Raw genomic sequence first — 17,045 nt, 5'->3', positions numbered from 1 at the left:
TCCAATGGCAAACTGCTTCTTAGCTTTGGTCACTGGAGAAGCAGAATTCCATCTTAACCAGACCTTCAACTATGATGAGGATGTGCAAAGATGCCTAAGAATATGGGATATACACAGGGATGAGATTCAGCTGGTTCGGACTGGTTCAGGGGAACCAGTAGCTCCAGCGATCAGCTGGGGAGCGAACCGGTTCACTCAGATGATCAGCTGGGCCAGCTCGGCCACCCCTGTGCTTTATCTACCTATAACCTCTTAGCTGATTCACGCGCAGAGTGGATTGCTGTGCCTCAGCTGTGTTACTCCCCAGAAGTAACATGGAAGATAAATTTTATTAAAACTGCTCCCATGCGCAAAGCACGCGATCGCCCAACTGGTTGTTAAACCGGAAGGATCCCACCACTGGATGTACTGTAACTTAGTCCAGTGTTCTGGGACAAAGAGTGGCCAACCAGATGTATCTGAGACCCACACTACTGTTATTTTGTGCAATTCAGACATATAGTAAAACACAAATACTATAAATCAGAAATAGAAACAAAGGAATCCATCCCAAATTTACATTTAGATAAATGTATGGACTTGAATGTAATCAGGAAGAAATATTTGTATACCACCAATAAAGTGCACAATAAGAGAAGACAGATCTGTATGAAATGCCCATTTGCTTATTTATATGCATTAGATGTAGATTTGGAAAGAATTCACTAATTTACAGACCCCTCACATCCTGGACACAAATTGTTTCAACTCCTACCCTCAAAATGACACTATAGGACACTGCACACCAGAACAACTAGAGACAGGACAGTTTTTTCCCTAAACACCATCACTCTGCTAAACAAATATTTCCCTCAACATTGTCAAACCATTCACTAAGTCTGCATTGCTATTAATCTTCTCATTGTTCGTATCACCCAGCTCCTCCCATTTATGACTGTATAACTATAACTTTGCTGCTTATATCCTTACAAGCAACAAAATCCCACCCCTCGGAGGAAAAGTCTACAAAGATTTTAATCAATAAGATGTTAAAACAGCTAGAGAAGGTACCAAAGAATTTCACTGCCTAGAGCATCCTTTTTGTCAAATGCTACACTGTTTTCTTATCTAACAATTCAGCAATAAGAATGTCCTAGCTGTTTCTTTTATGTTATATATAAACATAATATTATGTTATATTATTATTTTATATTATTATAAATCAGTAAATTCCTTCAAGAAAATAATTGATACCAGATGGATGTGCCATGTGTGCCACATCTGGTTGTTTGGGTACGTTGGTTCTGAGCTTCCACCTATATTCTATATTTGATGAAAATGATTGTATTGCCAAATGATCGTGAAATTATTTTGTCTAACTAGCGTCTTCAAGCTGCTTCCTATTGGTAATTGAATCCATGACTTAATACAGACCTCAACTGATGCACGAAGGTGCATTAGAAATCTATGTTCAGTAAGATTCATATTATTATTACATAAGAATGACTTCACTGGATCAAACTAGCAGCTGATATGATCCAGCCTTCTGTTCCTCCACAGCAGATAATTAATTCAAGGATAAACCTGTGGCATCTTTTTAATAGCAACCATGTTCTTGAGCCCACAAAGTCTCATAGCAATGCTAAAAAGAGTCATATCTTATGGAAGAACCATCATTTGACAAAAGGTCATGTCCCCCACCATAACTAATCAAGGGAATAGTCCCAGAATATTTCTTTAATAAAATATTGTGGGAAGTTTGAAATCCATACTTCTATTTGCTTAGACCTGATAACACTTATTCTTCAGCAGGATTTACTCCACCTGAATACAAGAATTTCCTAATTCTCTTTCTAGTAGTAATATGGGTAAAGTGACCAGATTTTAAGATGGGTAAAGCGGGACACCATTGACGGAGGGGGGCTCGGAGCACCTGAGCTGTAAAAAAAAAAGCCTTCCCGCGATTGCCTTCCCCCAACGCCCCCCAACCCTTTCAAAAGCCACCCCCATCGCCAGCCTCTCCCAACCGGATCACCTCTTGCCTCCCCTCGGCTCACCGGACCAGGTTGCTGATGGCAGCTTGCACGGCATGGCTGCAGAGAGAGCAGTGCCCGAGAGAAGCGGGCAAAAATAAAAAAACTTCCTACAGTTGAGCCGCTTGGCCTGGGACTGAGCCTCCTCCTCGCCGCACTGCCACCGTTGGAAAGCCCCCCCCCCACTGCACACGTGCAGGAGGGGAGGGAGCCTCGCCCCTCTTTGGGCACTTCGAGAGAGCCGATAAGAGGGAGGGAAACCACTGCCCTCTAAAGGTCACATCGGGAACGACACTTCAGAGAAATAAAAACATTTTTTTAACGGCGTCTTTTTTAAAAGTGATGATTCGGCGTCTTTTCTTTCTTTTGGAATATTGGGACTTTTTGAACATACCGCGGGACATGGGACAAATTTTGAAAAATTGTGACTGTCCCGCCAAAAGCGGGACATCTGGTCACCTTAAATATGAGACATTCACAGTGGTACAAAGGTCATTTCATGAGGTCAGATAAAGAGTTAATGGCTACATTTGTACAGGAGGGACTCTAGTAAGGCTCCATTCATAGGCTAAGAACCATCTTCTAAAAACCATTGGTGAAAAGTGCCAGCACTTATCCCAGACATATAAGCTGCTGTAATGATATATCAAAAAGAATTATTTCAAACACAAACAAACCAGCAACTTGACCTTCCAAGATTGTTTCCGTTGTTTGGATCTTGTGGTAGTTTAGACAGTTTTCATATTCACACTTCCTTAATTATGATTTATTTTTGGCAGTATAAAATATGGCTTTTAAGGATGTCTGAAATTACATCATTTCACCAGTTTGGAGATGATAGATGATAGAGAGATGGGGGAAGGAGGGAGAGAGACAGAGAATAGCAACTTTTACTCACATTGGACATATTGTAACAAGTAAGTGAACACATCTACATCTTGATGAAAACATCAAAACTTTGCAATATAACAGTCAAGGGCAACAAAATATAATGCAACTTTTAGAAACTTCATTTAAAGATTCCACAGTCAACACCTCGAAGTGTTACACAAGGTTGAGCAGCTCTGCTGCAGATGCAGTATTTCTGACCTCTGCGAGATGATATACAAACATTTAGGCTTCAGATGGGAGATTCACACCATAAATTGCAGGATCTGTTTTATAAGCCATAGTTCAATTTTAAATAGTTCCAACACAGCAGGGTTGAAAAGGCAAGATGTTAAATTGTCCAACTTCCTAACACAGCAGCCCAGGAAAATATCTCCTTACATTTTCAATTCTCTGTAATAATAATAATAATAATACTTATACTTCGCCAACTATTTTGTGACCTGTTTTGCCCTGTTATCTTTAACTTTCCACCAAAAGAAATGCATTCATTTAGTTATTTATTGTATGGCATAGAGTACATGGATAATAGTAGTAAAAATGCATAAAAGGAACATATAATACAATGGTACATGTATGATGAAATATGTAGTCAATTTTGTAAGGTATGATGAATTCAAGAAGTTATAGATATTCTATATATCTACATGTATCTCTGTCCCTCTCTCCCTCTCTCTCTCTATCTTTCATATGTATCTATGTATGTATATATATCTTTGGTATATAAGTTACAGGTTATATTGTGAAATATGTTGGTTCATGAAAACGGAATAAGTGTTCTATGTATTAATATCATGGTAATTTATTAAGCACAGTATTGGTTAGTTGGAGAAAATCTGCTTTTCTTCCTGTAAAAGATAAAAGTAAAGGTTCCCCTCGTACATATGTGCTAGTCGTTCCCAACTCTAGGGGATGATGCTCATCTCCATTTCAAAGCCAAAGAGCCAGCGCTATCCAAAGACATCTCCGTGGTCAAGTGGCCGGCATGACTAAATGCCGAAGGTGCACTGTTACCTTTCCACCAAAGGTGGTCCTTATTTTTTCTACTTGCATTTTTATGTGCTTTCAAACTTCTAGGTTGGCAGAAGCTGGGACAAGTAAAGGGAGCTCATTGCGTTACGCAGCGCTAGGGATTCGAACCATCGAACTGCCGACCTTTCTGATCGACAAGCTCAGTATCGTATTATTAACTTTAAACAGTTCCTGCTATTTGGACTAGGCTAATTGAAAGCATATGCCATGGGAAATAACATTCCATACAGCTGCCTCCTTTGAAAGTAGGGAAAAGTGCATGGCCGTACAGTCCATGTGGGGGATTAAGGATGAAAGCTCTACTGTTTCAAACATGTGTTCAAAGATGTACAACAAACTTTTCACCATCCCCTATATCATTATCTAATAAGCCACACATCTTATATCATGAAGTTGTGCAGTGACTCTGAAGAAGCTACTTGGATGAGAAGTGAAATGATTTTGGGGGGGGGGGGGGACCTCAAGAAAATCCAGTTGCCTTTTGGAAAAGCACCTTGGGGACAATTGATATTTTAGAACGCAGGTGGATTTCAAGGAAATCATACTCCGCTCCAAGAATTCACAGCATTTTTGAGCCCTCAACAAAATCTTTTTCAAGATGATGATGTCAGATCCCTAAAAGTGATACTGCCATTCAGTTAGGAGGAGGGGAGCCTCGGAGTTAAATCATTAGCTACATCTGAAACAACTGAGTTTTACAACTTTACAACTGGTTTCCTGTCACCGGGAGACTGGAGGTCCCAACATCTCTGGAGGGATGTTTATGGTAGCCATGTGGGATATATAACTTTGATGTCTAACGAGAGATAGCTATGGGAACCTTTATTGACTCCCAGGGCAGAAGAGTTAAGGAAGCATCTTCACACTTGTGCATTGGTCAGAATCTGCATTTGGAGAAAGGGGAGGGGTCATTATCAGCTTAATCCCATTTGCATGGCCTAAAGGTTTTCAGATGCTGTTTTGCTTCTAATGGTTTCCATCCTGCTTGATTAAAGGTTCCTTTTGAAATAATCTGTTTCAAGAGTCTTTACTTTCTCAAGTTAGGAGAGGAGCCATTACATAAAGCAGCATCTCTCTGCAAAGTGGTCAACCAGGAGAGAAACATTTTTATTCTACCGAGGGGGCCCAGCAAACCATGTCTGAGCATAACAATGAACAAGGGGAAACTGACTACTGGAGAGAGATGGAAACCCCTCCACAACCAGAGACCTGCTCCTTGTATCCTGGTGGAGAGAATGGAGTGAGCTTGGAGGACCCCAAAAAGCCCCATTGGTCAATCAGAATCGGGACAAAAGATGGCTGGGAAGGGAAGACCAAGGGAGTCACTCTTACCCAAGGTAGCCAAAAACCAGGGTGGAAATTGGAGTTAGAAGCCCCCTCTGACCAGGAGGAGCTAAATGAAGCCGCGCTGAGAGTGGATCCTCTGAAGAGGCATGTAACCCAGATGGTGATGGAAATTTTGGAAAATCTCAACATCTGGGGGGAGCCAGACCGGCAACCAAGAAGCGTTGGAAGGGTGGCAAACGGGGGTGATGCCAGGGGAACTAACCCCTTCTGGTCCCTGCTGATCAAGCTGACAGCACAGCAGCAACAGCTAGGAACCCAGAAAACCTTCCTCCCAGTTGGCACATGGGTTGGGGACCACTCTGAACCAACCCTGAAACCTACAGTTAGAAAGGAAAACTCCCTGGGGGTAAAATTTGATGGGAACCCGAAGAAATTGGGATTCTTTGTGGCACACGTGCTCACCTACATGCAAGAATATGGGTGTGATTTTCGAACCCAAGGAGCCCAAGTACGAGTGGTCACCCTAGCCCTGGAAGGAGCCGCTGCCAGATGGATGGTGACTTTACATGATGCCGATGCACCAGAACTGTGGGACTTTTATCAGTTCATGATGGCCCTGCAATGACAGTTCAAGAACCCCCTCGCAGACCGCAAAGCACGCGACCGCATTAAAATTGTGAAGCAGGGACGCCGGCCAGTGGCAGAGTATACTGAAGAATTCCGAGACCTGGCATGTCATATGAACTGGCCAGACGATATCCTGGTAAGCTGGTTCAAGGCTGGGCTGAGTGATTAACTCTACAATGCTTGTGTGGCCCAAGGTGCCCCAACCACATGAGTGGTATCTTATTGCTGAAGAGGCAGAGATCGACATGGCCAGAAATCAGTATTGGGCAGGACGAATGTGGAAGAAATCCCCACCCCAATGGAAACAAGAACCTTTTAAACTGCAAACGACACTGTCTCCAAAATCCTTAGTCTGTTTCAAGTGTGGAAAAGAGGGGCACTGAGCTGCAGAATGCCGTTCTCAGGCACTAGCTAAGAAACCAGATTGCCCATTGAGGGGAAAACCTACGAAACCTGGCCAGTGTGGAAAGGAGTTGGCCCTGAGGAGCAGGGAGACCGAAGAATTTCCACTCCCTCCCTTCTTTGAGGAGGAAACCCCTTGGCTGAGGTTTTTAGCGAAAAAGCATCTGATGAGCTTCCACCTCACCGCTCCACTGATTGTGCGATAGAAATCCTACCCAGAGCCAAACTCCCTAAACCCAAGATGTATAGTATGTCTCCAAGGGAGCTGGAAGAACTGAGGGCATTCATTGAAAAAAACCTAGCAAGGGGTTTCATTGAACCAGCCCAACCAAAGGTTGCAGCCCCAGTGTTGTTTAGAGAGAAAAAAGATGGCTCCAAACACTTATGTGTTGATTTTAGAAATTTAAATTCAATCAGTAGGGCAAATGTATATCCTCTCCCACTCATGAAGGATATGCTAGCACACCTAGCCAAAGGGAGAATTTTTTCAAAGCTGGATTTAAGGGAGGCTTATTACTGTATCAGGATTAAGGAGGGAGATGAATGGAAAACTGCATTTAACACCCCTCTTGGATGCTATCAATTCAAAGTGCTACCATTTGGGCTACAAGAGGCCCCTGCAGTATTTATGCAATTAATAAACGAAGTGTTGCAGGAGCATCTATTTAAGGGCTGCATAGTCTATATGGATGACATTTTATTATATTCTGAGACCAAGGCAGAACATGTAAAACTAGTCCGGGCAGTTCTGAACAAACTTTGCTCTGCAAAACTTTATGCTAAATTCTCCAAATGCGAATTCCACCAAAAAAAAATTGATTACTTAAGATAGCACCATTTCACACCAGGGCATAGAAATGGATCCTTCGAAAGTGCAATCGGTACTTGACTGGGAATCACCCAGAACATGCAAACAGTTGCAAAGCTTCCTGGGATTTGCAAACTTTTACCAGCAGTTTATTCCCGCTTTCGCCCAAATTGCTCTTCCCATCACCAAGCTCTTAAAAACGAAGGGGGAGGGAAACCCGAAACTGAAGTAGCCTTTTGGCAGAATCGATCCTAAAGCACCTGGACACAGAGAAACCATTCGTCTTACAAGCAGATGCTAGCAATGTGGCGATAGGAGCCGACGTGGCTTCAGAAAAATGAAGAAGACCAATTACAACCATGTGCTTACACATCCAAAAAATTGAATGAATCTGAGCAAAGGTGGGCCATTTGGGAGAAAGAGGCTTATGCAGTTTGATGGGCTTTTTTAACCTGGAGACATTTTCTAAAATGGAGTAAGATCCCTTTTGAAGTCTGGACAGATCATAAAAATTTAGCAGCCCTAAAGACCCCAAGAAAACTCTCTCCAAAACAAGTACAATGGGCTCAGTACTTTAAAAGGTTTGAATTTACCCTCAGATACCTCCCGGGGGGAAAAGATTTCCTGGCAGATGCACTATCCGGGAAACCGCAATACAATAGTATGAAGCCAAACGTAATCAAACCCATGATACAAGACAATCAACTAGCTACTAGAGTAACCACCAGATCCCAGGGAAAAGGAGACACTCTGGAGGACAATGACACCACCCAAACATTTAAACAAGCTTTAACCACTGACAAATGGTTTTTGAGCCACAAAGACAGCTGTCTGATGAAAGATAACCTAGCTTGGGTGGGAGGGAAGTTGTATGTTCCAGCCAGCCAAAGACTGTACTTAATGGAAAGGTGCCACGACTCCAAACTAGCAGGACACTTTGGTTTTGTAAAAACTTTACATCTAATTAAAAGGCAATTTTGGTGGCCATCACTAAAAAAGGACATCGAGAGCTATGTAGCCAGCTGTCCAATTTGTGCAGCAGCCAAAAGACACCAAGGCAAAATGCCAGGACTGTTACAGAAGGTAGCCGAGCCCTCAGCACCCTGGAAGGAGATAGCTATGGGTTTTATTGTCGAACTACCAGAAAGCGCAGGGAATAGTGTCATTTGGGTCATAACAGACTTGTTTTCAAAACAGACACATTTTATACCATGCCAAAAGATCCCAACTGCCAAAACTCTAATCAAGTTATTCCTGATACACATTTATCGCCTTCATGGAGCCCCGCAGAGAAGCATCTCTGACAGAGAGGTCCAATTCACCTCAAAATTTTGGGAGGCATTCTTAAACCTACTGGGCACCACTCAAGGACTGAGCTCCAGTCACTATCCGTGCACCAATGGTCAAACTGAAAATTGGAACATGGTTCTAGAACAATACCTAAGATATTTTATTAATTTTCAACAGGCCAACTGGGTTGGTCTTTTACCTTTTGCAGAAGTGGGCTTCAATAACGCTGTGCACTCAAGCACTGGGTTCACCCCTTTTAAAGTAGCAACAGGCCAGGATTTCAACCCCATGCCTGAACTACCCATAGAGGAACCAACCATCCCCTAAAAGAATGGATAGACAACCTACGAAACACATGGCCAGTGGTTAGATTAGCGTTATAGGAAGCTAGAGAGGCTTTCAAAACTCAAGCTGACAAAAAAAGAGTAGATCCCAAACCCTTCCATGTTGGAGATAGAGTATACCTATCGACAAAATTCCTGAAGTCGTTGCAACCATCAAAGACCACATTTCATCGGACCTTTCCCAATAACCAAACCAATCAAGCCAGTAACCCAGAATTACTCCTGCCAAAGACATTCAGGAAAGTCCATCCAGTGTTTCACATTAGTTTACTCAAACGAGAAGTAATCTCACAACTCAGACCACATGCACCTACACCTCCTGTTCCTATCATGATAGAAGGTGAACAACATTTTGAAATTAAGGAAATCCTGGACTCTAGGACCCACAGGGGGAAAACCCAATACTTAGTTGCTCGGAAGCATTTACCTTCAGCCCAAAATGAATGGGTAGCCTACTGAGCTCCAAATATTCATAGCAGTTTTGAGCACTTGTCAAAATCCTCGGCAACATAATAAACATGACAGGTTAGTGCTGTCAAACGGTACTGATATTTAGCACTGATATCACCTAGACAAGTCACATAAGGGCAGAAAATATATTCCCCCCGCCTCGCATGTCCTAAAAGATCTAATGAACAGTTGCAAGTACTCAGCATGGCTAATCTAATGAAGAGATGGACTAGGGGAGACAGGATAGCAGTGTTCCAATAGTTATGGGGCTGCCACAAAGAGGAGGGGGTTGAGCAATTTTCCAAAGCAACCGAAGGCCAGACAGAGAATAATGGATGGAAACTGATCAAGGACAGCTTCAACCTATGAATAAGGAGCAATTATCTTACAGTGAGATCAATCAACCTATGGAATAGAAGTTGACTTCAGAAGTTGTGGGAACTTCATCACTGGAAGCTTTCAAGAAGAGGCTGGACTGTCATTTGTCAGAAATAGTGTAAGGTCTCCTGCTTGGGTGGAGGGTTGGACTAGAAGACCTACAAGGTCCCTTCCAACTCTGTAATCAGTGAAAGTCTACGATTTGTTGTTATCAGCTGAAACCCCAAATGCAATTCCCACTTGACTAGTTCTACATCCATATGACTTCCACATATGGCACATGCAACATATCTATGACTTAAAAGACATACCCTACTGCTTAAAACCCAAACTAATTTTGCTTTCAGCAGTCCTGGTCAAACCAAGGTCAGGATTATCTGCACACTTTGTCTGCCCTGCACTTCAAACCTACAGTAGGCCTGCCAAAAAAAGAATTTGGCAAGAAAGAAGCAAGACCCCCTTTTCCACACTGAAAGGCAGACAGTAATATAATCAGTAAATTTCTTATCCAAGAATTTTCTAACTAGGTCATATCTATACAATTGTTACTTCATTTGCACCCATACCACGCTGCTAGTTAGCCAAGGGCTTTCATTATGTTGACACAGCAGCCTTGGACTAGATCTGTAGCAGGGGAGTAATGAGGCAACAAAACTCCCTAAATGGAAGGCTAAGATATTGCTGACCAATTAAATAATGCAGGTTTCTAAGTCTAAATTCTTGAAGTCTTCCAAGACCATATTTTCATCTTTATTATGAGGTCTTTCTTGATGGCAATAGAAATTTCCTTTTGAAGGGATGACCAATGGAGCTCATAACATTTGCTTTTTGGTAATAACTGAAGATATCCCTATTCACTCAGGCAGCTAATAGATAGCGATCCAAGGACCAGACAAATATCTTTGATTGGCAAATTAAAGTGTGTGTGTGTGTACGGTATATATGTACATGTATAAAGCAAATGAATATACATTTTATTTTTGTATGTATTATTTAAAATACATGCAAAAATAAATACCCCAGTCCTAGAGGAGATCAACTCTGACTGCTCTTTAGAAGGCTAGATGAAATTCAAATACTTTGGCCACCTAATAAGAAGGAAGGACTCACTGGAGAAGAGCCTGATGCTAAGAAAGATTGAGGGCAAAAGAAGAATGGGATGACAGAGAATGAGGTCATTTTATTAATTTATTAATTTACTATGAGTTCTACTTGTTCATATCCAGCAAAGTCTTTCAAGGGAGGATTTACAGTGACAGACCTTATCTGGCTTGGAGAACTGACAGGCCGATATCTGCAAAACTTGGCAAGGAGTCTCAGAGAATCAGGAACCAATTAAGCAAACTAATTGTCTACTGCAAACTCCACTCCCCTTTTGCTCCTCTTTTAATTCCTCTGGGAGGGGCCATTCATCATTCACCTGTGGCCATACTCCCAAGTCAACCCCTGTTCTTTAGCTGTTCCTTTCGCCTGGCAACTCTGCTCATGCGCACACTGGGAACAGGCTCCAGCTGACTCTGAAGGCAGCTGATAACTGGCATACGGCTCTCGCCCCCTCTCTGCCTCCAACACAGAGCCCTCATCAGAGCCTTCCCCAGACTCCAGGACTGGCCCATGTTCCTCCCCAACCTCCTCACTGTCCGAATCTACTGCCAGCTCTGCACAACAAAAAGCAGCAGCTGAGGGAAAAGGTTTTTCTGAATTGCTCACACATAGACTCCAGAGCAAGCAAGATCAAAGGATCCCTGCCGTCTATTAAAACACAATTGCTTCCAAATCCCAACGTGATGCTTTGGGCTTGAAAGAATAGGCCACTGCACTTGCATTGTGGGGAAGCTACTGCTAATGAAACGAACAACGGGTTGATTAGGGCTGCCAACCATGTAAAGCAATGCAACTGTTTGTTTAATTGCCAGGACTAAAATGAATAGGGCAAACTAATTGTGGAAAAGGGAGGAGGAGGTATGGATGGTGGCAGTTACAAGCACCACATTGATACCAGAAGTTGGCTTCACACATCACATCAAGATACAGTTCATTTGGTTACTAAGCAATGACTGACTGGATATATACAATTCAAAACCCTTGCACATAAGGTAAAGGTAAAGGCTCCCCTCGCACATATGTGCTAGTTGTTCCCGACTCTAGGGGGCAGTGCTCATCTCCGTTTCAAAGCTGAAGAGCCAGCACTATCCAAAGACATCTACGTAGTCATGTGACCAACATGACTAAACAACAAAGGCGCACAGAAGACTATTATCTTCCCACCAAAGGTGGTCCCTATTTTTCTACTTGCATTTTCTACTTGCTTTCGAACTGCTAGATTGGCAGAAGCTGGGGCAAGTAACAGGAGTTCACTCTGTTATGTGGAACTAGGAATTCAAACTGCTGAACTGCCAACCTTTCTGATCGACAAACTCAGCGTCTTAGCCACTGAGCCACCGCGTTCACCAACCTTGCACATGTTGTTGTTAGTTGTGAAGTCATGTCCTGCCCATTGCAACCCCATGGACAATGTTCCTCCAGGCCTTCCTGTCCTTGAACATACAGATGTTCAAAAATTGAATCCTAAGACCTAAGCACAAAGATGTATCTACCACAAAACTGCTGGTTTTCTCATCCAAGAATCATTGACAATATTTTATAGCAACGATCATGTTATGCACCGGGGGAGGATGGGGAATCCAAACCACCATATTTTTTTTCTTTCCACTCAATTGTGTCCAATTTAGAGACTGCCTAGACAAACCCATAAGATTTCTTGGCAGATTTTAAAGAAGTGGTTTACTATTGCCTCCTTCCTAGAGCTGAGAGAAAGTGACTGGCTCAAGGTCACCCAGCTGGCTTTGTACGTAAAGGAGAACTAGAACTCATAGGTTTCTGGTTTCTACTCTGGTGCCTTAATTACTATACCAATCTGCTCTTCAATGCCAATAGAGGGCAGCAAAGTGGGATTTACATTCTTTGTTGCCACCTAGTGTTCATCTGAATTTTTAACCCATATTGGAAGCATTCAATATGGGCTAAAGCCCATATTAGAGCATTCATAGGTACTCCTGCGTACTTTATTACATTGTTTTACCTTGCCACTTATATTTATGCTGTTTTCACTAGTAATGATATCCTCTTTTCTTCACTACTGATTCAGTAGCGGGAATGCAATGGGCTTTTCTATAGAACAGAGGCCCAGTCCTCTGAATCTGAGGTTAGCCTTTGGAAGTCTCCTTTTTTAATTACAATATTTGGAATTCACCCCATAAGTGTCCATTTAGGTATAGGCAAAGGAGTAGTAAAACTGAGAAGTTGATATCCGAGAAGTACCAAAGTCTGAAATTTTAGTGAAGTGTTGCCCATCACAAACATATATCTGATATATTTGATGCAGAAAAGAAATTTACTTAGATGAACATCTGTCCTCCAAGTGTTCCCACTGCTCAAGAATCAATTTGGAGAACCACTGTTTATCATGCAGTGATACCATCTCTATCTAAACCTCTTGCTGTGAATGCTGAGAAATTAAGGGTTAGGTGGGGTGGAGGCAAATGTTACGAGATTTTGATTAACATATGCATCTGTCATTCACGGACAGTTACCTAGAATCCATTTTCTGCATCCATATGTCTGTGAATCTTAAAGTTCTGACTAGGGAACACTTAAACAGCAAAGCACAGAAGTCAGATCAATCAATCATCATACAGGATGCACACTCCACACAATGTGCAGATGGGATCAAGAAGGTGTTTGTGTCAGCCCATCTTCCGCATTTACCCATCAACCGCTCTCTCTATGGAGAGTGTCAATTATCCAGGTCATGGCTGCTCCAAAAGTGCTTTCCCAAAGTCCTTGGACTTTCTCGTTGTTGTTGTTTTTTCTTTCAGTTAGAACTGAAGAAGCTTCTTGGATGAGTCGCGAAACATTTTCAAGGGGGAAAAAAATCAAGAAAGCCCAGTTGCCTTTTGAGAAAGCACCTTGGAGACTTAGCAGCATAGATAGGAAGCAACAGCTGTGGGCAGTGGCAGGCAACTTTAAATCAGCCTTAAGCTAACAGGAGAGAACAAGCGCAGTAGAAGTCTGAAAACCGAGCAATGACACATAACACTTACCAAACCTGTGCACGTGGATATGGCAACGGAAGAAGAACTGTAGTTCCTTATAAATCCCTGATAGAAACACTGCTCAATGTCACGAACCTGAGAATCTTCAATGCCATCTTTCCCAAGCACCTGGACAGTCACATTATGGCTCAGAAAGTCCGAGGGCTTCAGCTCGAGATGCAGTTCCTCTCCAAAGGCTGAAAACCTGTAGTGCAAGGAAGCTTTTGAGCTCACGGTGGATCTCTTCCTCCTGGCACTGTGCCAAATGTCATACGAGAGATAGGATCCGCTGGAGTCCACCTCGACAGGAATGACAAAGATGTAATCTGGAAGAAGGTTGAGAACGGGGTTAGCCACCAGGCTTCACCTCCCATAGGCATTTTGGGAGGGGGGTTTTTCTCGGTCTTATGGATTCTTGGTTGGAAGAAAAATCCATCTGGTTCAGTTCCAAGCTGGGAGAAAGACACTGGAAACATGGAGCCTGATGGGAAAGATGGTTTAGTGGTGAACAGAATCACAAGCAGCCCTGGCTCGGCTGCTGACCAATTGGTTTGACAAGTGCATGGATTTTTATACAGTTCGTTCTACAGCATTTTGTAATTTAGAGACTTGTTTTGTGCATTTTCTTATTTGATTTTAATTAGTGTGTCTCACGAAGGCTGGCAATGAGTCTAAAGGGCTGGCTTCCTTGGATTTTAAATCTTGTTTAACAAATATACCATATTTTTGGGATTATAAGACGCATAGGAGTGTAAGATGCACCTTAGATTTTGGGGAGGAAAATAAGAAATGAATCTGCCTCTGCCTACCAGCATCCATGGTATTCATCTGGATAGCATCCTGTCAGTGTTTGAGAGAGTTGATAGCTGTTAGGAAACAAACAGTATTTGCTGTGTGAGCAACAAGGAAGGAGACAGCAAGGAGCCTGGGTATGGCCTGTTCTGTACTAAAGCTGCATGCTGTGCTGATATCTGAAACTAAAACTGAAAGTGAAATTTCTCTGCTGAACTACCACATTGGAAAACCTGCTTAATGAGTTATATATAAGGAGAAGTTATTGAATCCTGCTGAAGCTGTGTGTGCTTTCTGAATGTGATTGCTGCTGCGAACTCTGACATGTCCTTGCAGCAAATAGCAAACAGTCAGGTCAGCTTCAGCACATTATTGCACCCTGATTCAGCATGAGCAGCTGATTGGCGGGTGGATCGGCCTCCCAGAATACCCCCAATCAGCTGTTCCAGGCTGCAAGGATTGCCACAGACCATCGGCTCCTCTGTGCCTCACATTTTTGGCTACATTCAGTGTATAAGTTGCACCCAAATTTTCAACCTGTTTTGGGAGGGAAAAGTGCGTCTTATACCCTGGAAAATATAGTAATTAATCCTAGATGCTGATTTCTTTGGGGTTTTAATCCTGTCTTGAATGGATTACCAAATCAGCATTTTTAAAAGATGGCCTCAGTTTCTTGGGGAGGAGGGAAACCGAGTCTATTTTTCTGGCTTTTAAGAGCTTCTCTATTTCTCATTCAGGGCAATAGAATATTCTGCCTTTTTAATATTTCAACAAAATATTTCATTCTTCTAGGAGGGGTGCTTCCCACACTCTGAAAGTTAACTTTCCTGAGATGCATCAATGGAGACAAACAATTAGAGGAACAAGGATGCCACTACCATTCCTTGGGTTCAAAAGGGGAGTCTTTCATTTATCAATGCAGCCACGGATGCCCAAATTCTTTTGAAACATGAGCTTGGAGGCTGATGGCTGTTCCTGGGAGCACAGTCCTTTTAGGTTGCAATTGGTTTTAATATGGCACTACATTTGTATTACCTTATAAGCCACTGTCATGTTTGAATTAGAGCAGCTTATAATTGAAGCCAGTAAAACAAATTGTTTGGGGCTCCCTAACTCTTCCCAGGGCAATTGCAAAAAAATATAAAATCTGGTTGGAACAATTCTGCCATGAAAGGCAGAATACTGCAACTGGAAACTTTCCTGATCATTCTTGAATCATTCATTTGTCATTTATTTGATGGCAAAGAATCACCCTTATTGGAAACCAATGATATAACTATGCTGGACAATCTTCTTAGCTTAGCCCTTCCCCCACCCAATGGGGTCTAGTGGGAAATTCTTGAGTACATCAACAGTATGCCCTGTTGAGCTCCTGCAGGAACTCATAATACGATTATCCCTAGGTAGAGGCAGATATTTTTCTCTCTCTGGGCACACTGGGAATATATCTGCTGAACAAAGCTCTGCATTGGTGACAGGAAGGGCATCCGGCCATTAAAACACTCTGCTAGCTCCATTTAGGTACCCAGACTCCACCCCGCAAGAGATTATGGGGTCAATTACCCTTCACACTTTGGGCTTCAAGATTTTCAGTTGCAGAGTCCTTTGCTGGCCCTTCTGTTCAGTATCATATAAATAAGCAACAGAAAGCAACAGAAAGTTGCTCCTCTCTTCCCCTTCATTTCCCCAAATCCCCCACATTATTATCCAATCAAGGGCATTGTGGGAAGTTACCAAGATGGCAGATCCATCGGTATTGCACTAGGTCAGGGGTCAGCAACCTGCAGCTCTGGAGCTGCATGTGGCTCTTTCATCCCTCTGCTGCGGCTCCCTGTCGCCAGTCGGCACCACAATTTTGAGAGGAGCTTCCGGTTTGGGGGGGGTGTAGCATGGTGTGCCTGGAGGAGATTTTATGGCAAGGGGTGGGTTTTCCGTTCAGTTCCAGAATTGAACAGGGGGCTTCCGGTTAGGACCTTTGTGCCTCTTTGAGTGTTTAAGGTTGCCGACCCCTCTGCTAGGTAGAATAAAGAAAGGGCAGGATAGGGTTGCCCTGAGTAAATAGCTGAGGATACCAAGAGTTGTTTCTAGTTCTGGATTCATTGCAGAAGAAATCCTATTGAAAATCATTGGTGTGGAAGAATCTCAAAGATGGTCAAATTATGCAGATTATAGGATAGAAAGTGCCAAGTACACCTAAGGAGCAGGGTGAGGTTATATGGGTTTTTATGTTGTGGAGTTTTAATGTTGTAAACCACCCAGAGTCACTGATGTATGAGCTGGGCAGCCATAAAAAATTGTTCAATAGATTTATTCTGACTACAGAACTCAAAGGGCCTTAGAAAGTGCCATAGCTACATTGGTTGTGTGTCATCAACGACAGCATTTGAGAAGCAGTGTCCAAAGCAAAAAAGATAACAGAATAACAGAGTTGGAAGGGATCTTGGAAGTCTTCTAGTCCAACCCCCTGCTCACAAAGGAGATAAGCAGGGTGTCACATCTTTTAAATTCTAGATTCCAGCTTCAAAGCACAGTAGGTCTGACTGAAGCACTCAGCTGAACTGCTAGTTTTCTGATCTCTGATAACAGCTTGTATCTTAAGTTTGTAAGCTTCTTATAGGGGTTTAAGTCGGCTATTTTTAGA

At 42.6% G+C, this 17,045-nt stretch overlaps 1 protein-coding gene across 1 annotated transcript in view; it reads right to left on the bottom strand.

Moving 5' to 3' along the window:
* Nucleotides 1–14,431, bottom strand: part of ADAMTS18 (ADAM metallopeptidase with thrombospondin type 1 motif 18) — a 100,583-nt gene extending 86,152 nt beyond the window's left edge. The window contains exons 1-2 of the mRNA XM_032231103.1: nt 14,422–14,431; nt 13,622–13,938 (exon numbers count right to left, since the gene is read on the bottom strand). Coding sequence (XP_032086994.1) covers nt 13,622–13,938; nt 14,422–14,431 — 327 coding nt within the window. The remainder of the gene's footprint in view (nt 1–13,621; nt 13,939–14,421) is intronic.
* Nucleotides 14,432–17,045: the final 2,614 nt, after the last annotated feature.

Source organism: Thamnophis elegans, chromosome 14 (assembly GCF_009769535.1).
Source record: "Thamnophis elegans isolate rThaEle1 chromosome 14, rThaEle1.pri, whole genome shotgun sequence".
NCBI lineage: Eukaryota > Metazoa > Chordata > Lepidosauria > Squamata > Colubridae > Thamnophis > Thamnophis elegans.
The sequence above is the reverse complement of the archived record's forward strand: the minus strand, read 5'-3'. Positions and strand labels throughout refer to the sequence as shown.